Raw genomic sequence first — 20,066 nt, forward strand, 5'->3', positions numbered from 1 at the left:
GCATACGGGGACAGGGGTCTTAGGTAGATGTCTCTCAAAGCCAAAGACCAAAACACCAGGCAGCAGAGGCAAGATGCCCAACACCATCAGTTATCAGGGACAAGCCAAAGCCACCACCGAACACTACTTGACACCCACACCGTGAGGATGATTATAATACAAAGACTGGGAAACAGCAATCGCTGGCGAGAATGGGGGCACGGGGCAGGCCCTGTGGCAAATGCCCTGCTGGTTACTCACAAAGTTAAATATAGGGCTGGGGGTGCAGTTCAGCAGTAACATGTGCGGTTAGTATACCCAGAAAAACTGGAAACAGGTGTTCAACCAAACGTTGGTGCACAAATGTGCACAGCAACACTATTTACAACAGCCACATGAGGAGATAACCCAAGCCCAACCCAACTGACAAGGGAGAGCTGTGGTCTAGACACCCAGGCAGTAGAATATTATTCAGCCATAAAAAGAAAGAAAGAGAGAGAGAAAGGAAGGGAGGGAGGGAGGGAGGGAGAGAGGGAGGGAAGGAGAGAGAAAGAAGACAACTCAGAGCTGAGCGTAATGATGCACGCCTTTAATCCCAGCAGTCAGGAGGCAGAGGCAGGCAGATCTCTGTGAGTTACAGGTAAACCTGTTCTAAAAAGCTAGTTCTAGGACAACACAGAAGAACCCTGTCTCAAAAGACAGCAACAAAAAATAATAAAATAATAACACCAACACATGAACCTCAAATATATTAGCCTCAGAAATAGAAACAGATGTCAGATTCATAATGTTTAATATTGTGTGATTCTGTTTACATAAAATATTCTGAATAGGTAAATCCATGGTCCTGAAGATGCCCCGTCAGTAGGGGATGGGGACAGGCAGAGAAAGAGGCATGGCTGTTTGATGGACAGAGGGAGGGTCATACAGCACATATCCACTGAATGTCTCTGAACTCTTCCTGGTGTGGTGCCGAGGTAAACTGTCTACTTTAAAATGGCCAACTTCACACTAACTGCATTTCGCCCCTATCTTTTCAGAAAGGCAAGAGACTGGTTGCTCTGCTTGCCTGAAAAAAGACCTCCAGGTCTCAGGGCTTGAGATGACAGCCAAGCAAGTTGGAGTTCCAGATACATTATTCTGTATTTTAAACTCAAGGCTTTGATATGAGCAGGGTATGACTAGAGAAGTCCAGTGCCACCAAACCACAAAACTAAGAGTAGAAAGTGGCCAGAAAAATGGGAACTAAAGATGATCAGCAGGGAAGGAAGGAAACAAAGACGGGAATCCTGAGAGGTGGGGATACACTGAGACCCAGCAGGGACTATTCAGGTAGCTGCTTAGTCAGGGACCACTCCACACCCAGCACTGCCTGTGGACCTCCCGATGAGCTCACGCCACACCATACAGCCACATCCATGAACTCATCCGTGGCTATCAGCACCCAGTGTCTGTTCAAACCTTGAACAAGAAAAGCACAAGCAAGGCACCTCCTTCTTGCCATACCATCTTAGAGGTGAACATATCTACCTGCTGGGGTCAGGAAAACCATAAATGACAGACTTGGCTACTTCCGGGTCAGCGCTGAGAAGGAAGTTGACATTGTGATCTACTAGACTAGACTTCCACTCACAGTTTATACGAAGACCAGAAAGGACGAGGCTTGCATAGTCCCACAGACATTCAGCATGGCCTAAATATGGTAAGCACCTGCAGCCCTACTGTCACCATCATGGTCTCAGGACCCAGCCAGTAGACTTGTTTTACCCACAATGGAGCTTGAGAACTTGAGAAGTTGGTGGGCTCTTGCAGGGCACTCCACGCAGCATTAGATGGTGGCCCAGTTCCAACAGTAATTTCTTTATTCTTTCTAAATAAAAGCCTGGCAAGTGTGAGGTACTATGAGGAAGTTGTAGGAAAAAAGGTGGCCTGGGATAGAGGAGTTGGCACTGGACATCCCAGATCTTGGGCCATCTGTAGTTATGCCTGGTGCCCAAATGGCCCCAAACAAATATGGGCTGCAATCCTGTGCTTGTACTGTGCCTGTTGTCAGCCAAATTATTTCCAGTAGGGGAAAAAAAAAAAAAAGCATACATCATGGAGATTAGGACGAGGCTCACACCAAGCTACTTCCTTCCAGACATCTGCATCCCTCTCTAGAAACACCGTCAGGATTCCTAGTCTCCTCTGATACTGAATGGACATTCTTCCCACTTTTTCCAGAACTTTGCAAACTCACATAAGGAGAATTCCTTCTCTTAAAATGATGGGTTAGGGGTTGGAGAGATGGCTCAGAGGTTAAGAACACATGTGGCTCTTGCAGAGAACTAGGTTTCAAATCCCAATACCTACATGGCAGTTCATAATCACCCATACTTCCAGTTCTAGGGAATATGAGATCCTATTCTGACCTCCATAGGTATCAGACATGTACATGGTACATATACATAATATATACATGCAAAAATTTCATACATACAAAATAAATATAGTTTATTTATTTAAAATGATGGATTGTTATTCCTAAATACATCTCTAGGCTGTCTCAGTGGAGGGCCTCTTCCCCATATGCAGTATCAGAGTCTATGATAGCTCAGACACCTCTTGGCCATGTCTCCTTCCTGTGAGACATGAACTCTGCTGGCCAGCAGCAGAGCTGGCATGCTGAGCACTGCCACAAGTCCCCATGTCCCCAGGTACCCCAGATGCGGTTCTGCTCCAAGGACCTTAAGGCTAAGTTGATATAATGAAAGCCCACACAGGCCACCTCAGTCTAAGGGAGTTGGACATAGCAATAGAACCCCAGGAAGAGGGTAGGTAGAGCCCAGGGGGACAGACAGACACGATGTCCCAAGGAGCCCTACTTTTGCACTTACATGGTGGCCCCCCATCCCTGCCTTCCATCTGTCCTAAGAACAAGCCACTGGGTAGCCACTGTTCAAAACAGGTAGGGTGGTACAAGTCTTTTTTTAATGGCAGTGCCCAGGAGATTGAGGCAGGAGGATAAAGACTTAAAAGCTGGCCTAGGGTTAGTGAGACCCTGACTCAAAAAGAAAAAAAATGTAGGAGGAAAGAAAGGAGGAGGGGGAGAGAGAGGAGAAGAGGGTAAAGAAAGACAGAAAAAAAAGACAAAGCAACAAAAACAACCCTGAGAGCCTGCTCTTGCCACACTTGGCCCAGATCCCCGTCCCATCCCACAGTGTACTTTCTGCCTATACCTAAGTCCCCTCTCCCTTGACCTCCTTGCCTTCCTTCCTATTTCTCTGCTCCCACAGATCTCACTTGTCACTCTGAGACCAGACACCCCCACCTCCCAGAGCGAAAAAGAAGTCCATCTGTTAAGTCTAAACCATACACAAGAAGAACCCAGTAACAGACAGGCAAGAGGTCTACCTGCCATCTCTGAGCTCCTCCTAGAACACACAGCAAATATTTACTGAGAAATGAGTGAAACTTTTGTCGGTAAGTCACCTGCACATCTTTTAAGCTTTCTGAAGTCGATTTTATTGGCAACCCCTCCAAGGAACCTTCTGATGGAATGAGCATCCATAAGAGGGTCAGAGGGTCAGGCTTAAAGATGTTGGATGAATTAATGCAGTCATTCCTGCCTCCCAGTGGTCAAAATTCTTTCAAGCAAGTCAGTGACAAGTGAGAGGCCAGGTCTTCCAAAGCTGGAGGCAGGCAGGAGTGCTGCTCATGTGGGCTCTGCTCCCATCCACCCAATGGATGAAACAGGCGCAAGGAAAGACTAAGGTTTCTGACCCAAGAGATTCTGTACAAGAGTAAGATTCCAAAGAGGCCTGTAGGGCTCCAGGTCCCTACCTAGTGAACCATGTGTGACACTTTCAGGAGCAACTGGCCTCCAGCTGCTTTCTACAAAGTCCTGCCTTTGAATCATTCCCTTCTATATCCAAGTCCCAACTCTAAGGCACCACAGGGATCCCAGAAAAGCAAGGGAGTATCGGTCACGACCAAGCAGGATTGAGTGAAGAATCTTGCAGGGGCCTAAGGAGAGGACGCCAAAAAACCTATTCATGCCATGGACTTAACAGTGAGGCTCCTTCCCCATGCTCCCCACACCCCACCATCCTCTCCAAGAAATACATATAAACAATCTTCAGTGTGCCACACACCTCATCCCATTGCACCAGGGCTGTCCCCAAAGAGATCACCTGCCAGGGTGCTGTGATTTCAAATCCCAATACCTACATGGCAGTTCATAATCACCCATACTTCCAGTTCTAGGGAATATGAGATCCTATTCTGACCTCCATAGGTCACTAAGCATGACTCAAGCTGGGCTTTAGAAAGTGGCCATCCCAAGCAAGTTCTAGGTCACAGAAGCAGGCAAGAACCAACAACCCATCGCTGTAAGCATAGGTGACTTAAGAGATCCTCATTCCAATCGCCACCAAAGCCTTGCTGGAAATGTGTAATGTGACCCCAGGTAGGACAAACTGAGGCTTTCTGGTTACTGTGGGGTTTTTTGTTTTGCTTTGTTTTGTTTTTGTTTTCAAGACAGGAGTTCTCTGTATAGTCCTGGCTGTCCTGGAATTGGCTCTGTAGATCAGGCTGGCCTCCAACTCAGAGATCCACCTGCCTCTGCCTCCCAAGTGCTGGTATTAAAGGCATGTGAGACCATCGCCTGGCTACTGTGTTTATTTTTACGGTTACTGTGTATGAAGTTACAATAATGCTCCATTTTAGAGAATGATACAAAGTTTCCTTTTAAGAGACATTTGCCAGGGTAAAGAATCCAACTCTGTGTGGGATCTGGAAACAGGAAAAGTACTTAAAGGAGGGAAACCTGGCTAAAGAAGTTGGAATAAAGTGTGGCGTTCAGTCCCTAGCATTGAGCCAAAGTTCTCGCCTTAATTTCAAAGCTGGCATAGTCCACTAAGTCACTTAGAAGAAGTGAATTGGAGGCTATGTGTAGCAAAATTCCTTCTGTTGTTATTGGTGTTTGGGTGCATTTGTTACTACTGTTCAAGTTTATTTTGGACGGGAGTTCATGTCATGGGTCAGATGTGGAGATCAGAGGACAGCCTGCATCTCCCATGTGGGTCCTGGGACTAGAACTGGGGTCAATGGCCTTGTCAGCAAGAGCCTTTCTCTGCTGAGACATCCCATTAGCCCTTGCTGCTACTTTCCAGACAGCATCTCATACACCTGAGGCTGGCCTCAAACAGGATGTATAACACCAAGGATAGCCTTGAACTCTTGATGTTCCTGCCTCCTCCACCTTGTTGGTGCTGGGATTATAGGTATGCTCTACCACTCCTGGGGAAACCATGCTAACAATTTCTTCGGTAAGTCTTGTTTCCTCAAGATCAAAAGTGTAAAGGAATACAGGCTGTTCAAAGGGGAGGTAAAATGTAAACTGAGGGTATTAACAACCCAGGTGCGGCTACCCAGGTCTGAAGAGAGCCATCTGGGGTCTTAGTTCAAGACTCTCTGGAGGGAGAGACAACACACGAAGCTGAGCACATGCCTTCCACTCCCACTCTTGAATAAGAGAGACTTGAGAGGGGCTCAGGGATCTGTCCCAGGCTACCGGAGCAGGAAGAGGCCCAGGCCTTTCCCACCTTGCCTCACTTAGGCCCCAACCCTTGACCCTACACAGAGCTAGTCAGAGGTCTAAACCCACAAACAGGCACCACTCAGGGTGCACTTGAGCATAAGAAAACACCTGCCATGACTGAGCCCTGTTACAACCCAGAGCCCTGAACAGGTGCAAACGCATCTGGGCTAATCAACTGCCTGTCTCAGATCAAACTGAAATCCTCGGAGAAGTAGTAAGGTGACTAGGCCTCCAGAAACAAAACAAAAACAGATAACAAATGTCGTCTAGTATCAAGACTGCTCACTGAGCTCATCTCCCCTTTCTCTGCTTGGGCAAAAGCTCAGCTGACAAGTACCCAGGGGTGCTGCAGGCCCTGGATTAAGACAGGAAGAGGGGGTTCCACCACTCTTAGAGCTACTGAGGACCAGATTTCCAGCGTTTCTGGATTGGGGGAGGCCTCCACCGTGATCTGGCCACAGACCCCTTGGAGATGGATACCAGTTAGTTAACTGTTTACAGTGGCACTATTTGGAGCAGAGTCCAGGGGTCACACAGCTCTGAGGGCTCTCTATAGCCCTAGATATTTGGGGGAGGCAGCACAGGATATTCCAGAGTTTTTAGAGAGCCATAAAAGACCACTCTTCCTAAGGCTAGTCAGGTTACCCCACGAGAGTCGGATAAGCCTCTGTCCTAGGGCCTACAGATGTGAGCCAGCCCATCACATCCCTGCTCCTTAGCTCCCCAGCTCTTTAAGATTCCTAAAGATTCTGGATGTGAGCAAACAGGAGGGTCTTCTCTTTGGAAGGAAGGTCAGGGACCATCCAGAACTACACACCCTGCTACTACCTACTAAAAACTCACACCCAGGGGGACAGACAGATCCGTCCAGCTTTGGGTCAGCCTTCTTGAGGCCCAAGCACACCCCACAGGCAAAGTCAGACACAAGAGAACCTGTTGGAGCAGTTTAAGCAGGATGATCACCTCTTTCTCCTCCTCTTCTGAGTAGGAAGGGACTTAGGCTCTCGAAAAGTAGGCACAAGGCCAGGTCATGGCCACCGTCAAGGGCCAAGAGGGCGGGTTTAGGATCTCCGGGCTTACCTCCTTCCCCCTCCCCATCTTCCTTAAAGAGCATAAGGTCACGTCAAAACTGGGGTGTCTCTGCCTGGGGCAGGGAGGAGGGAAATGGGGAACCGAACAGGCCAGGAAGGAGGTGGCCAAGCCACAACACCCCCACCCCAACACAAGACAGACACTCACATCGGTCTGTCACTGCACTCCCGCCTAGGCCCGCAGGCCGGCCCGGGCCATAGGCGCGCAGGGTCCCCAGAGGGTTCCGGCCCGCCAGGACAAGGTCCTGGGGAGGTTTCCCGGTTCCGGCAAGGGCTGGGGGCACCGGCCACCACCTCGCTACCGTCCTCGGGTCTGCCCTAGCCTTGCCAGGTCCGGAGCCCACCAGTCGCGCCTCTCGGGGGAACCGCGCCGGGCCGCGCGCCCGCCTCTCCCGGCCCGGCCGCCCCGAGCCCGCGCGGGGAAAGTTCCTGCAACTTCGCAGGGGGCTGGCGGCGGGGGCCCCAGGCCTGGGCCTCGTCCGGCTCCGGGCCTCCGCGGCCACTGCGGCCCCGCTGTCAGACGGCCGGGTCCCAGCCCCATAGCGGCCGGAGCCCCAACTTCCCCGCGCCCCTCGCCCGCCCCCGGCCGAGGGCCTCGCTTTGTGCGCCGCGGCCGTACGCCCCCGCCCTGGGCACAAAAGGGCGCGCGGCCCGGCGGCCGAACGCGGCTGCGGTGCCCAGCGGGGCCCGGGGCGCGCGGCCCGGGCGCGGGGCTCGGTGGGCCGGGCGGGCCGCGGCGCGCTCACCTGCCGTGGAACCAGTCCTTGCAGGCGTCGCACTCGATCATGAAGCGGGTAACGTCGTAGGGCAGCCGGCAGACGCAGTACACGGGCACCGTCGCCATGTTGCCGCGCCGCCGCTCGCCCCGCCGCTGCGCTGCCCGGGTCGGGCCGGGCCGGGCCGGGGGCCGCGCGGCGAGGGCGGCGGGGGCGGCGGGCGCGGGCGCCGCGGCCGGAGCGGACGGGGCCGGGGGCGCTCGGCAGGGCCCGCGCGCGCGCTCGCGGCCGGGCGCGTCCACACAATGCCGGCGCGGGCTGCTGGGGCCGCGCCGGGAGCCGCCCGCCGGGCCGCGGGGCGCAAGGCTGAGAGTGCGCGGGGGTCCCGGCCGCGCGCGGGACACAAAGCGAATGGACGCGCGGGGGGCGGCGGGCGGGGAGCCGCGGCCCCACCGAAGGGACCCCCGGCCGCCGAGCGGCCGCTACGTCAGCGCCCCGGGTGGCGCCGCCTCCGCCCGCCGGCCTGGGCCCCGCTCCCGCCGCCGGGAAGGCGGGCCGCGGTAGAAGGTGGGCCGCGGGCCCGGGGGAGCCAGCAGCCAGTCCGGGAAGACCCGGCGAGGAGAGGGTGGCCCCGGGACGACAGGGGAGGCGAGTCGCGGAGCCCCCTGTCTCCGACTGCGTGAGCACAGTCCGCCCAGCCCTGCCTCAGCCAGAAGCAACTCCTTGGCCTTAACTTTCTTCTGACCCCGAAGTGGGATGGACAGGGGGATTTTCCTCTTCCTGGGCCCGGCAGCTTCCCTCCCATCCCGAACTGCGTATGAGTTTACTGACTCTTGAACAACCTCCCCTTCCCCTTCTTCCTAACTGGGGACTGCCTGGCTCCTTCGCGCGATCCGGTGAACTTTCCTGATGCTCCGGCTCCCAGAGGTGGAGGACAAAAGTCAGGGGACCCGAGAGCGAGCTACTATGAGACACAGCTCACCTGGCAGTGGGCCGTCCAGGAGCCCGCATTACAACCCTAGACCCCCAGACCTTAGGGGCGGAGGACAGTCCAGGACTCGCATCTGAGCCACAGGATTGGGAAGAAGAAAAGGGGTTGTGTTGTCGCTCTCGCCCCTGCAGCCTTGCCCTGAACTGGCTCCCTAGTCTCACCTGTCCTGCTTAGAACTTATTTGTTCATTTGCTGGTGGGATACGAGTGAGGGGTCCTCTATCCCCTACCCAGGTCGCTTCTGCGGAGCAGGGACACATGCCCAGTAAGAAACCTGTCTGCTAGATTTGCCTTCTCTCTGCTTGTCCCCACATAACACGTGGAGATGCTAGTCTCTGCAGGTGAGCTCGAGTCTCAGGCCTCTCTTACCTTGTCAAGGCAGAGTCCTCAACATCCCTGCCCAGACTGCTGCTGCCAATCAACCATTTGCTCCCATTGCAGGTGACTCACGGAGATCCTCTCATTGAGCTAGAATCTGCCCTCAGCCACCCCCTTCCCGCCCCAAATTTGTGAACCCAGGAACACAACTCAGAATCTGGCCCAGGGCAAACAGTGCTTTAGCTAAGAGCACACATGTGGAAGGGGAGGTAGGAAAAATAACGTGGGAAATTGGGAGCAGGTAAAGTACCCTCCAAACTGTACAGGACGAGCTCAGTTCAAGTCACCTGCCTGGATTCCGGCTGTCACCTTTGGTCTGCTTTGTCCTGGTGCTTCTTCTCATGAGAAGTCAACGAATAACTGTTAAGGCACGGTCCCTAGATAGCATCAGCACCAGGTGTGAACTCCTGCAACTAAAGGGTGGAGCCTATGGGAGACCCAGAGTGAGTCCTGTAGGGGGCAAACTTTATCTCCATTACCTAAAGGACCCTCCATTTCCCCAAGAGGTGGTGCTGATGCCATTTAGCAGAAGTGAAAACCGAAGCTGGGAGCAGTGAAATGCAGAAGAGGAGTGGCCTGCCAAGGGTTGGGGCAGAGGGAGCAAGGGAAGAGCACTCCCTACACACATTAGTCCTGAACCTGTGCCTATCCCCTCACCCTTCTCCCTGAAAGTCTGTCCTCCTTCTGGTGGGGTACTAACCACTGGGTGCCTCCATCTACTCTCCACCTTCTGATGTTCTCTCTGGCAGGCGGCTGTGCCCACCACAAGCTGTCCCTGTGCGTGGGAACCAGATACTTTCCTGATTCTCAGAGCTCTCCTGGGGTTGCTGCACTGTGCCCGGCTCTAACTTCTGTTCTTTTCCCCCACCTTCTATCTTTAGTTGTTTATTGAGCACCTACTGTATGCTGACAGCCGTGCACCATAGCTCAGAAGAGTCTCCGCTTTCCTATTCACCCTGAAGTAGAGAGCCAGGGATGGACTAAGATTTGAGTAGAGGAAAACAGGGAAAGGCTGAACAGGTGAGCCATGCTCTGAGAACATGACCCAGGAGAGGGGACAAGGAGGTGATAGTGAGATGTTCCTGTTGGCCATAAGAGGTGCTCCAGAGCAGGGCAGTGTGGTCTGGTGGCCCCCTCTACTGGCGCTTCTGCCCCCTCCGCTGCTTAGGGCTCAGCTTCAGTTCTGCACACCACCATTCATCCCCACTGCCTGGCCTGTGGCCCTCTAAGGGGAACTGGCTCACAGCTATATGATCTCCACACCAGCCTTATCTCTGGGCACTGCAGTGGCACCATGACCTTGGTACTGCACAGCAACTCAATTTCTAGGCATTAACAAGGTTCCCTACACTGTGGTACACTGAGCAACTCCATTGGCTTCCTGGTAAATACCAGGGTTTCCCAGAACCACTCCTGAAGAAATGGACCTTTTCTCCTGGAGGCAGGGTTTTCCCCCAACCCCATTTATTTATTCAGTGTATTGTGTGACCACGCATGTGCCACAGTGCGTGTGTGGAGGTCAGAGAACAACTAACTATGCAGTAGTCAGTTCTCTCTCCCATGTGGGCCCCAGGGACTAAACTCAAGTTGTCAGGCTGGGTGGTGAGCACTTTACTGGCTGAGCCGTCTTGCCGGCCCCTCCCTTATTGTGAATTCTGACATAGGTGGGTTGTTTCTGGGCTCTTTGTTGAATCCAGGTTGTCAATGTATCTTTTTATGCTGAGGTTACACAGTCTCGATGACTCTACTTCGTAGTAAGCTTTGTCATCAGGAAGTGTGAGTCTTCTAATTCTTTTTTTTTTTTTATAAGACTTCTAAGGCTATTTGGGCAGTGGTGGTGAACACCTTTAATCCCAGCATTTGAGAGACAGATGCAGGTGGATCTCTATGAGTTCAAGGTCAGACTGGTCTACAGAGCGAGGTCCAGGACAGTCAGAGCTACACAGAAAAAACCCAGTCTCAAAAATCAAAAACAAACAAAACCCCCCCAAAAAATTTAAACAAAATGAATTTTAGCATTTTTTTCTTCTTAAATTGTTCTTGGGGCCAGGTAGAGGTATTTGTCATGCAAACCTGGCAACCTGAGTTTAATAGGTTCTCCAGAACCTGCATTAAGGCCAATGAGAAAACTAACTCCACAACATTACCTTCTGACCACCACATGGGTGCCATGCCATGTACACGCACACACACACACACTCAGAATTTGTAAAGATTTATTTTTCAAAAAGATGACATTTTCTATGGATTTTAGGAAAATCTATAGGTTTTAATTTTTTATTACTATATATTTATTTATTTATTTGCTTCGGAGAGGATCAAACTCAGGTTGTCAGGCTTAGCAGCAAGTGCCTTTACCTGCTGAGGCATCTCGTCAGCCCTATACAGTGCTGTTAAGTGGTTACGTATAAAGTTTTCTAATCTGTGAACACAGTCTGTCTTTCCATTTAATTACTCTGAGCAAAATCTGGTCATTTGCCTCGCTCCCTTGGTTTATTCTTTTTGTTGTTTGATTTATTTTGTTTTGCTTTTCGAGACAGGGTTTCTCTGTGTTGCTTTGGAGCCTGTCCTGGAATTAGCTCTTGTAGACCAGGCTGGCCTCAAACTCACAGAGATCTGCTGGGATTAAGGGTGTGTGCTACCACTGCCCACTTATTTATTCTTGAGTAGTTTTTTTTTTGTTAACTATTTCTTTATTTCTAACATTTATTTAATGTGTGTTTGTAAATATTTGTATGTGTATATGGGGGTACAGAGGACAACTTGGAGGAGTCTTTCTCACCGACTATGTGGATCCCAGTGTTCAAATTCAATCAAGCTTCAGAGGCGGGCATCTTTATCTACTGAGTCATTACACTGGTTCGTTGACTGTAATATAAAACATTCCTCTTTAGTCTATTTTTTTTTTACTTTTTATTCTGTGTGTATGGGTGTTTTGCCTACATGTATGTCTGTACATCTGCTGTGTGCCTGGTGCCCATGGAGGCCAGAAGAGGGTATCAGATCTCCTTAGACTGGAGTTACAGGCTATTGTTATCTACCAAGTGGGTGCTGGGACCTCTGGAAGAGTAGCCAATGCTTTTAACCACTGAACCATCTCGTTGGCAACCCACCCCTTTAAATACAGTCTGTTGTGATGTAGGCTAACCACTAGCTTTGGTAGCTGAACATGACCTTGAATCCTGTATCCTCCCATCTCTTCAGTGTATAGTTTATAGTCATGAACCAACCTTTCGGGGTGCTGGAACTGGAATCCAGAACTTCATGCAGCTAGGAAACACTTCACCAATGAACTACATCTTTAGCATTAGAATTCTCATGTATTTGTTTATTTTAGGCTATTCATTCTTAGAGTTTGGAAACAAAACTGACTTTCCATGTTGATCTTGTATATTGCTCTTTACCAAAGCCATGTATTTTAACAAAAGGTGTCGTGTGAGGGTGCACACACATGCATGTATACTGTTCAGAGCTATCCTGGATGCATGTGCCCTGCCTCATCCTACCTGTCCTCCAAGTCATCCCCTAGTACGGCTTCCCTGGTACCTGGGAAGTTTTCACTCACTCTGCTGTTTTTCCTGGAAGCTTCCACCCCTTCTAGCTCATGTTTTTACATGGATTCCTTTTAAATTGTGTGTTTATATAACTGTGCTGCTCTCCCCACTCAGGTGGTGTCTCACAGCCCCAGAGAACTGTGCCTTCTGCAGCAGGCTCAGTGCCAGTCCCTGTAACTCTCCTGGAGTGAGCAGACAGGGCATCAAAGACTGGATGGGCCTCCCTCTACCCAGGGAAAATCAGGTCTTTTGATCCAGATGCATGGGTTTTGGGGTACTTTGTGCAAGACTCACTGTGGTACTTGGTTCAGACCTTCAGTCTGAAATCCCATCTACAAAAGCGTGACCCACTTCGGTTCTGGCTCCTTAGTTGTATTTGTTGTCCATGGAACCACAACCATTCACATTCTACCCTGGGCCATTTCCAATTCCAGAAGCCAGGGACAGGGGAGTAAGTTTAGGCCCTGGATGAGTAGAAGTGACCCTGCTATGGGCTCAGAAACTTCTACTTACCAGGCATGAAAATCCCGGACTAGAGACTGGGTGCCCTGGAGAGCAGACATTTACCATCTCTCTGGTTCTGGAACCCAAAGGTCCCCAATCAAGGGTCTGCAGGGCTGCAGTCCTTTAGAGGTACCGGAAAAGGATCTATGTCTGGCCTCTGTCCATCTTCTCATAGCTTCCTGGCCTAGGACATTGTCATTCCTGTCTTCCCATGGCCTTGGCCCTGTGTTCCTGTGCCCAAGTTCCCTTTTTATAAGAACACCAGTCATACGGGATAAGGGCCCATCCTACTCCAACATGACTTTGTCCCAACTCCTCAGCTAACTACATCTACTGAGGCCTTATTTCCAAATAAGATCACATTCTGAGATCCTAGGAGTCATGCCTTTGTCCAATGAGTTGGGAGAGGGGGGCATGGTTCAGCCCCTAATAAAGGGTGCTACGTCTTTACAAAAAGCTTCCACATGGCTTCACCTGAGGGCCTCCAGGTCACCTCAGTCTGAGCCATATCCATAACTTTCTGGAAGAGCTCATAAGGTGATGACAAGGGCCTGAGCACCCTAATGTGGTTCAGGAGATGGCAGAGCATCACTCAGGGAGCCATGTGTGGAGGATATAGGCAGGGTTGGCAGACCCACTAGGGACAGGCCCATGACAAAAAGACCTCTTCCCTTTCTACTCCACCACATGAAGGGCTAAATAGCAGAAAACATGTTTCTAAGATATCATGGGGAAAGGTAGGCAGAGAGGGAACAATAAATTATCACATTCTCAGAGCTGGTCACTAGGGCTTGCAAGGAGAGTTGGGATAGCCAGGCTTTGTTTTTTGGTTTTTGTTTTTTTGGTTTTTAAAATCTGTTTCTTTTCCTTTTCTGAGACAGGGTTTTCTGTGTAGCCCTGGCTGTCCTGGAACTCACTCTGTAGACTAGGCTGGCCTTGAACTGAGTGATCCAGGGACAGGCTGACTTTTGTCCATCTAAGTAATGTGTGGCTGAAGATATAGACAGGAATTATCCAACATTCTCTATCACAAGAATGAGGCTACATTAACCATAACCATCAAGATGTTTACCCTCCTGAGGATCAAGGTCATATAAATGAAGGCCGATTTTTGCTTGTCAAAATTGGCAAGTTGCCATCAGACTGGCGTTGCTAGGCAGCTAAGCCTGTTCATACAAACAGCTCTAAGAAACAACAAGGACTCACCTACCGAGTTGCATATCCACCCCTCACTCCATCTCCTGTCCTCGTAGTTGGCTTATTAAATGTGAACACTTGTGTTGCTCCCCCATTTTAGTGGAAATGCTTCAAGGTGCAGGCCTTCTGCCTTGTCCCTTGTAGGGGGGAGCAAAGCCTGGTAAAGGTGCCACACAAGAACCTTAAACTCATAAGCAGAATGTCCCCTCTGTGCTGAAGAGAAAAAGAAAATACATATGACAACAAAAAAGAAGACCCAGTGTTCACAATAGTTGTTTCAAGATGACAGAGTTACAGCAAAAATCATGAAAGTTTCTTTCTAAAAGATGCTACCAAGAGCATCAGGTCAAGCACAATCTGCCATCCGACCAGGAACAACACCAGACTGAGTTCATGTTTGGTGTGTACAGCCTCAGATTTGTTCCTGAGTTCTGGCCAGCGCCACATATGAATAAAGTCCCCTGAAATTCCGGTGGTGTGTGAGGAACAGTGAGTATGTCTCCAGCAAAGCGAGGGTCCAGTACCATATCCAGAACACTCTCCCTCATGCTCAAGCCTAAACTTCTAGTCGTTAAGGTGGAAGCCTACCCTGGAGCCAAGAATGGTATCTTAGGCTCTAAACACATGCAATCCAAATAATATGAAAGCAGGGGAAAGGATGCCACAGAGGGGAAATCCCTGAGATCCTGTCGTTGGGACTTTATGGTGCACAAATCTATCCACCCCTCAGTTTAAGCCAGGCCATTCTGGTCAGTTAGCTCTCCCCATGCCAGGAGGATCCAGAAGAGAGAGGTTTGTGACTAAGACTGCGAGGGTGCATATTCAGAGTTAGCAATCTTCCCCTACTTGTGCTGCTGGGCTGTTCTATTGGAATCCAGAGTGGAGTGGACTTGCTTCCCACTGGCCACGGAGACCTTGAATTTTGTATAGGCCCGGCTACCAAACACAGCCAAAGGATATGGGCAACAGGTACCGAGGTTCACTGTCCCCGAAACCCTGGAGACCAAATTAATAGAATCGGACAGAAGTATTCTCCCCCGTGATTTGGAGGCCACGGTAAAAGACGCCGACTGGTCGGGATCCCAGCGGCTGTGTCTCGGGTCCTTCCTGAGGCCTACGGACGCCGCGAATAGCGGTACCCAGAGGGTGTAAGGCCGTAGACGCGGCTCTTTAAGTATCAGGGCCCGACCAACCGAGCAGGCGCAGTCTCAGGCCTCGTCACGCGATTCCGCCCTGGTGCAGCAGCGTGAGGGGCCAGGGCCTTGGGCACGGCTCGGCCCCGCCCCTAGATGCGCGCGCATCTGCTGCGCAAGGCCCGCTCCACCCACCAAGCCAGAGGCTGGGCTGGGAGCGCGCGCTGCAGGCAGTTCCTGGCCACTAAACCAGGCACACCTAAATCAGGCTGGGGGAGATTGAGGTAAAAAGACTCACAAAAAGCAGCCACACTTGTAACTCCAACTTTAAGAAAGATTTAGTCCAGATCTTACCCTCTTAGGCCTTTATAAAACTCACTTTTGACTTAGCCTTATTGGTCGGAGATTGTCTTTAATAGCGCTCAAAACATTGTGCTCAGAATAATCTTCGTATTAATCCCTTCTTATGTCCCTCTAGAATTACTCTGACAGGGCATGGTATTTCTGAACTTTTTGTTATCTGACCGAGCTCTTCATGAGCTACTGCAATTTGAATTAAACCTCTGTTAAATTTATGCTTTCGCCAGTGAATTTAAAAGCCACACCATACTTTATACTAAAAGAATAAAGATTTTTATTAAGCATTGTAAGTTGCATTCAATAGCCTCCGGATACACCACACCACAATCCATCGACAGTCAATCAGACCCAACAGCAGTTCATTCTTCACAATCCATGAGTTAGGGCGGAACTCCCTTCAACTTACAGTAAGATCCTACTTAGCTCTTGCGGGCAGGGGCTGGGGAGTTACACCTCATTTCTGATCACTAATGTGATGAAGAGCATCGGAAGTATATGAAACGTAAGAAGTGATTCTGATTCAAAGTACATTGTTTGGAAACAGTAACAAAACATCAAAATGATAGAAGTATACCTGCTTCTACTAAATTCCTGATGGGAAACTTCTCAAGAACAAGCAATCTGTTTCCTGCTACAGAAGGGGAGGGGTGTTTTGTTTTTTAAGATCAAAGGGGGTTTTTCTTCACAGAATTTCATATTTGCTAATATGAAGGCATAAAACAGCAACAGAGAACAGTAATGCGCACAGCAGTGAGTACACCAGGGTAATGTCGATATTCCAAACAGCTAGATAATTTGGGGGGTTTAGAATAAATGCAACAGAGGTCAATAATCACAAAATTTTAAGGTTAGAGCAAGATCAGTCAATGACTAAACAGAGTTAACATCTTTTATAGGACTATTACTGATTATTAGCGTTTTTGTTTTGCAAATGGGCACATACTGGTAAGAATGGAAGAAAGGACAATAACATGCATAATAGTAACTACACACTTTAAAAATTATGGACCATGCAGAAGTTTAGCTCAAGTAGTAGCACTAATGGTCTACATCCGATCAAAACCACATAGCTCATTGATCACAGATGCATGGTGTATTAGTCACGAAGTTTCAGAACATATTGTGTTGATTTTGAAAGGTCATTTGCATCTTCTATGATTTCAACTTCATCTCCATTGAACTTGCTTGTAAAGTACGTATGATGTATTGTGTATTCAAAATCAGCACAACAGCAGTTTACTCTGTAATTTTTTTAGTTTTGATAGTTGCACTTTTTTTTAACACAAAAGAACCACATCAACAGTGATGAAATTTAAGTAAGAAAGAAAAACTGTGGTTGTGCCTTATTTCTTTCATAATCATAAAAATCAAAGCCTTAAAACAAAGCTTCATTGTGAAACAGTAATGCAAAAATCAAATATAATGGCATACATATGGTGCCAAATGCTAAAAATTATATTTTAAGCTATATATACTTAAAGACTGCCAAAATTTGTTTTCTTTATAGTTCAAGAAACACAACTCTAGGCTTTTGTCATAACCAGTTAAAACTTTGTGTACTTCATTTTAAGTGCGGGAGTCAAATGCTCTTCATTTTCTTTCTCCTTTTTTGTTTTATTGTAGCATTTTGACTACAACTGGTTAAAACTAAAAAAATGTGTTGTTTTAAATCTCTGATATCAAAGAGGGATCTGAATTTCCAAAGTCCTCATTTTTCTCTTACGGAAAGGACAAAATGTACATAACTGCAGGCTCTCTTTCTCTCCAGGTATTCCTAAATCCTTACCCTTCCAGCATCCTTCACCCTCTATAAAAAATAAGTTTACTCTTCTTTATTTAAGACAGCTGCCTCCAGAGCAGCCTCCCTGCGGCAGGCGCTGTCTGTACTTAGTGCATTTAAGTGAGGATTTGTATTGCACGTTTTAGAGTCATTGTTCAAGGCACTTTCAGAGTGGCTGGGGGCCCTGGTGTCGCCTGTGCTCCCATTAAGTTGGGGCACTGGCTTCTCCTCGGCCATCACTCCGTTTTCAGCCAGGGATCCTTCTGAGGACACAGCAGAGGACTTGGATTCCCCAGATTTCGACTTCAGTTCTTTGGCCACTTCTTCTGCTGAAGCAGCATAAGGAGGCCGGCCCTGTTGAGAAGGAGAGGTGATAAGAGCTTTAGGTATGGAAGAGGCAGGGCTAGACTGGGGACAACATGGACGGGCAGGGACATGGCTTGGCCATAATGCCTCAGCCAGAGAATTCAAAAAGGAAAATATGAGAGGCTAGGCCCTCTGCCTCTGTTCTGCTCGGCCTTCAACCATCTTGGCTAATTCCTTCTGTAGCCCCTTGCTTGCCTCAACATCTCTGCTGGTAATGTTTGTTTTAAAATGATAAAGTCCCACTTGGAGTGCTCTAACAATTTTACATAGTACCTAATTATTTAAAGTTATAAGCACCTTTTAGTGAGTCTTCTTTGAAATGGAGGCTGTCCTCATACTTTCCAAAATGCATAGGTCTCAGAATGCACATGCCCCATCTTTACAGAGTAAACAAGAACACTGCCAGGCACCCTCAACACGAAGCAAGGCTATATGAACAACAGCACAAGGATTGGGAATGACCTCTTCTGGAGTGCGCCTCCTTCTCTAAGCAGGTTGACAAATAATTTCCCTTGAAAACAATGGACCTTGAGTCTGACACATTTCCCAACATAAGGCTCTCTGAGATGGTGATGCCTTCACCCTGATTGTGACAGAGACTGTGGCCTGGCAGTTTTCTGCTGTGAGCCTTCTTTCTCCCCTTAGAAATCAAGTTTCTAAGTCAACAAGTTATGACAATCAGGATTATAAACGTCCCTTAACACAAATGAGACTGAATGGCAAATGGAAGCTGAAGGAAAGGTCACAGGGTGGGGAGTGACTGTCAATACGGTTCTTTGGGAGCAAGAAGGATGATGGGGCTGAATGCTCAAGCTGCCTCAAAAATAAATAAATAAATAAATAAAAAATTAATGCCACAAAGTTGAGCTTTTACTGCTACGTGACCATTGTGATTCATGAATGCATAAAACATACATTATACACACACAAGAATGAATGAACGAATGAATGAATACATAAGGTGTGGCATAGTGTTCCATATGGCACAATGATCCATAACTTTAATCCTAGTACCCAGGAGACAGTAGCAGGGAATCTCTATGAATTTGAGATCAACCCGGCCTACATAGCAAGTTCCAGATCATCCAGGGCTATGGTAGAGAGAGTGTCTCAGAAGAGTAACAACCAAACAAGGAAAACAAAAAAAACCCATAAAGGTAAATTGTAACCTGAGTTATAAACCAAAAAAGAAGAGAGGAGACAAGCAATGAAGAGCCTCCAAAAATCAAAGGTAGGCATAGAAGAGCCAGCAAGAAGGCCACTGGAACACTGAAGACGAAAACAACAAAGACAGGCTGGAAAGATGGCTCAGAGGTTAAGAGCATTGGCTGCTCTTCCAGAGGTCCTGAGTTCAATTCCCAGCAACCAGATGGTAGTTCACAGCCATCTGTAATGAGACTGATGCCCTCTTCTGCCCTGTAGGCATACATGTGGACAGAACACTGTGCACATAATAAATAAATAAATAAATAAATCTTTTAAAAAAGAAAGAAGCGGCAAAGAAAAGGAACTGAGCCAGAGCCAAGCAGCACTGCCAGCCCACTGGAGACAAGCTCCTGAAGAGCAAGGTCTAAGCTCACTGTTCTGAGTGTGTGGTCAGTTAGTGCCAGGGGCTTTAGGAAAGGCAGCAAGGCTTCATGGGAAACCAAAACCAATAGGGGAACATAGGTCTAGCACACAGGTAAGTTCAATATGAATAACATTGGGTGAGCTGAAGAAAATAAAGGAATCAAGAAAATGGTGGAAAGTCTGCAAGCCAGTGTCCTGATTAGGAAAACACCTTCACATCGAACAGTTTCCTTCAGCCCTTCCTGAGGGGCAATTCTTTAAGAACCCACCAAGGAAAGGGCCTCAGAGACCAGAACAGACCTGGAGCCTAAAGGGGACATGGGACAAAAAGGTATTTATAGAATCAAGACAAATGAGGCAAAATCATGGCTCCCCGGGGGCCAGGGAAACAGGTACTTTTAAAAGAGGTGGTGTAAGAACGCAGGGGCACACAGACATGCCCTCCGCCCCCAGCTGTGCCGTGAATGTGTGACAAAGCACTGACTAACTATGGGATGAATTATTTAATCACCTCCTCCTGAAGCAAGATTCTCCAAGATGGGTAAGAGTACATTTAGACACTAGAAATAGAGTATTAGTAAATACTTGGTGTTTGAACTCAATAAGTATTTTACTGGAACAGGAAGTAAAAGCACACTGTCTCTACATGGCATGCACAAGGTACAGGTATCCATAAGAAGGCTACAGGAAACCCTGTCTCAAGAAAAAAAAAAAGAAAGGATACAGGAAGTTCAATCAGGGAAAAGGATATGTGAGACAGAGATCAAAAAAAGCATAGCTACAACAGGTATACATGAGAATCTTACCTTAAAAATTAAAAAAAAAAAAAAAAGTGGGGCAGAACGTTAAAAGCAGTGGTTTTAAGAGT

General features: G+C 48.5%; 2 protein-coding genes across 2 annotated transcripts in view; both read right to left on the reverse strand.

Annotated features, from left to right (window-relative positions):
- LOC121434033 (lysine-specific demethylase PHF2) overlaps positions 1 to 7,754 on the reverse strand; it is a 74,156-nt gene extending 66,402 nt beyond the window's left edge. Inside the window, exon 1 of the mRNA XM_041632788.1 lies at positions 7,398 to 7,754. Within this exon, the coding sequence (XP_041488722.1) occupies positions 7,398 to 7,495 (98 nt within the window). The 5' untranslated portion in view covers positions 7,496 to 7,754. The remainder of the gene's footprint in view (positions 1 to 7,397) is intronic.
- Positions 7,755 to 15,733: 7,979 nt separating this feature from the next.
- LOC121433917 (constitutive coactivator of PPAR-gamma-like protein 1) overlaps positions 15,734 to 20,066 on the reverse strand; it is an 86,514-nt gene continuing 82,181 nt past the window's right edge. The window contains exon 18 of the mRNA XM_041632590.1: positions 15,734 to 17,617. Within this exon, the coding sequence (XP_041488524.1) occupies positions 17,306 to 17,617 (312 nt within the window). The 3' untranslated portion in view covers positions 15,734 to 17,305. The remainder of the gene's footprint in view (positions 17,618 to 20,066) is intronic.

The sequence above is a fragment of the Microtus oregoni genome, unplaced genomic scaffold (assembly GCF_018167655.1).
Source record: "Microtus oregoni isolate MIOR12 unplaced genomic scaffold, Mior012 000042F_ref0000377, whole genome shotgun sequence".
In the NCBI taxonomy this organism is placed as follows: domain Eukaryota; kingdom Metazoa; phylum Chordata; class Mammalia; order Rodentia; family Cricetidae; genus Microtus; species Microtus oregoni.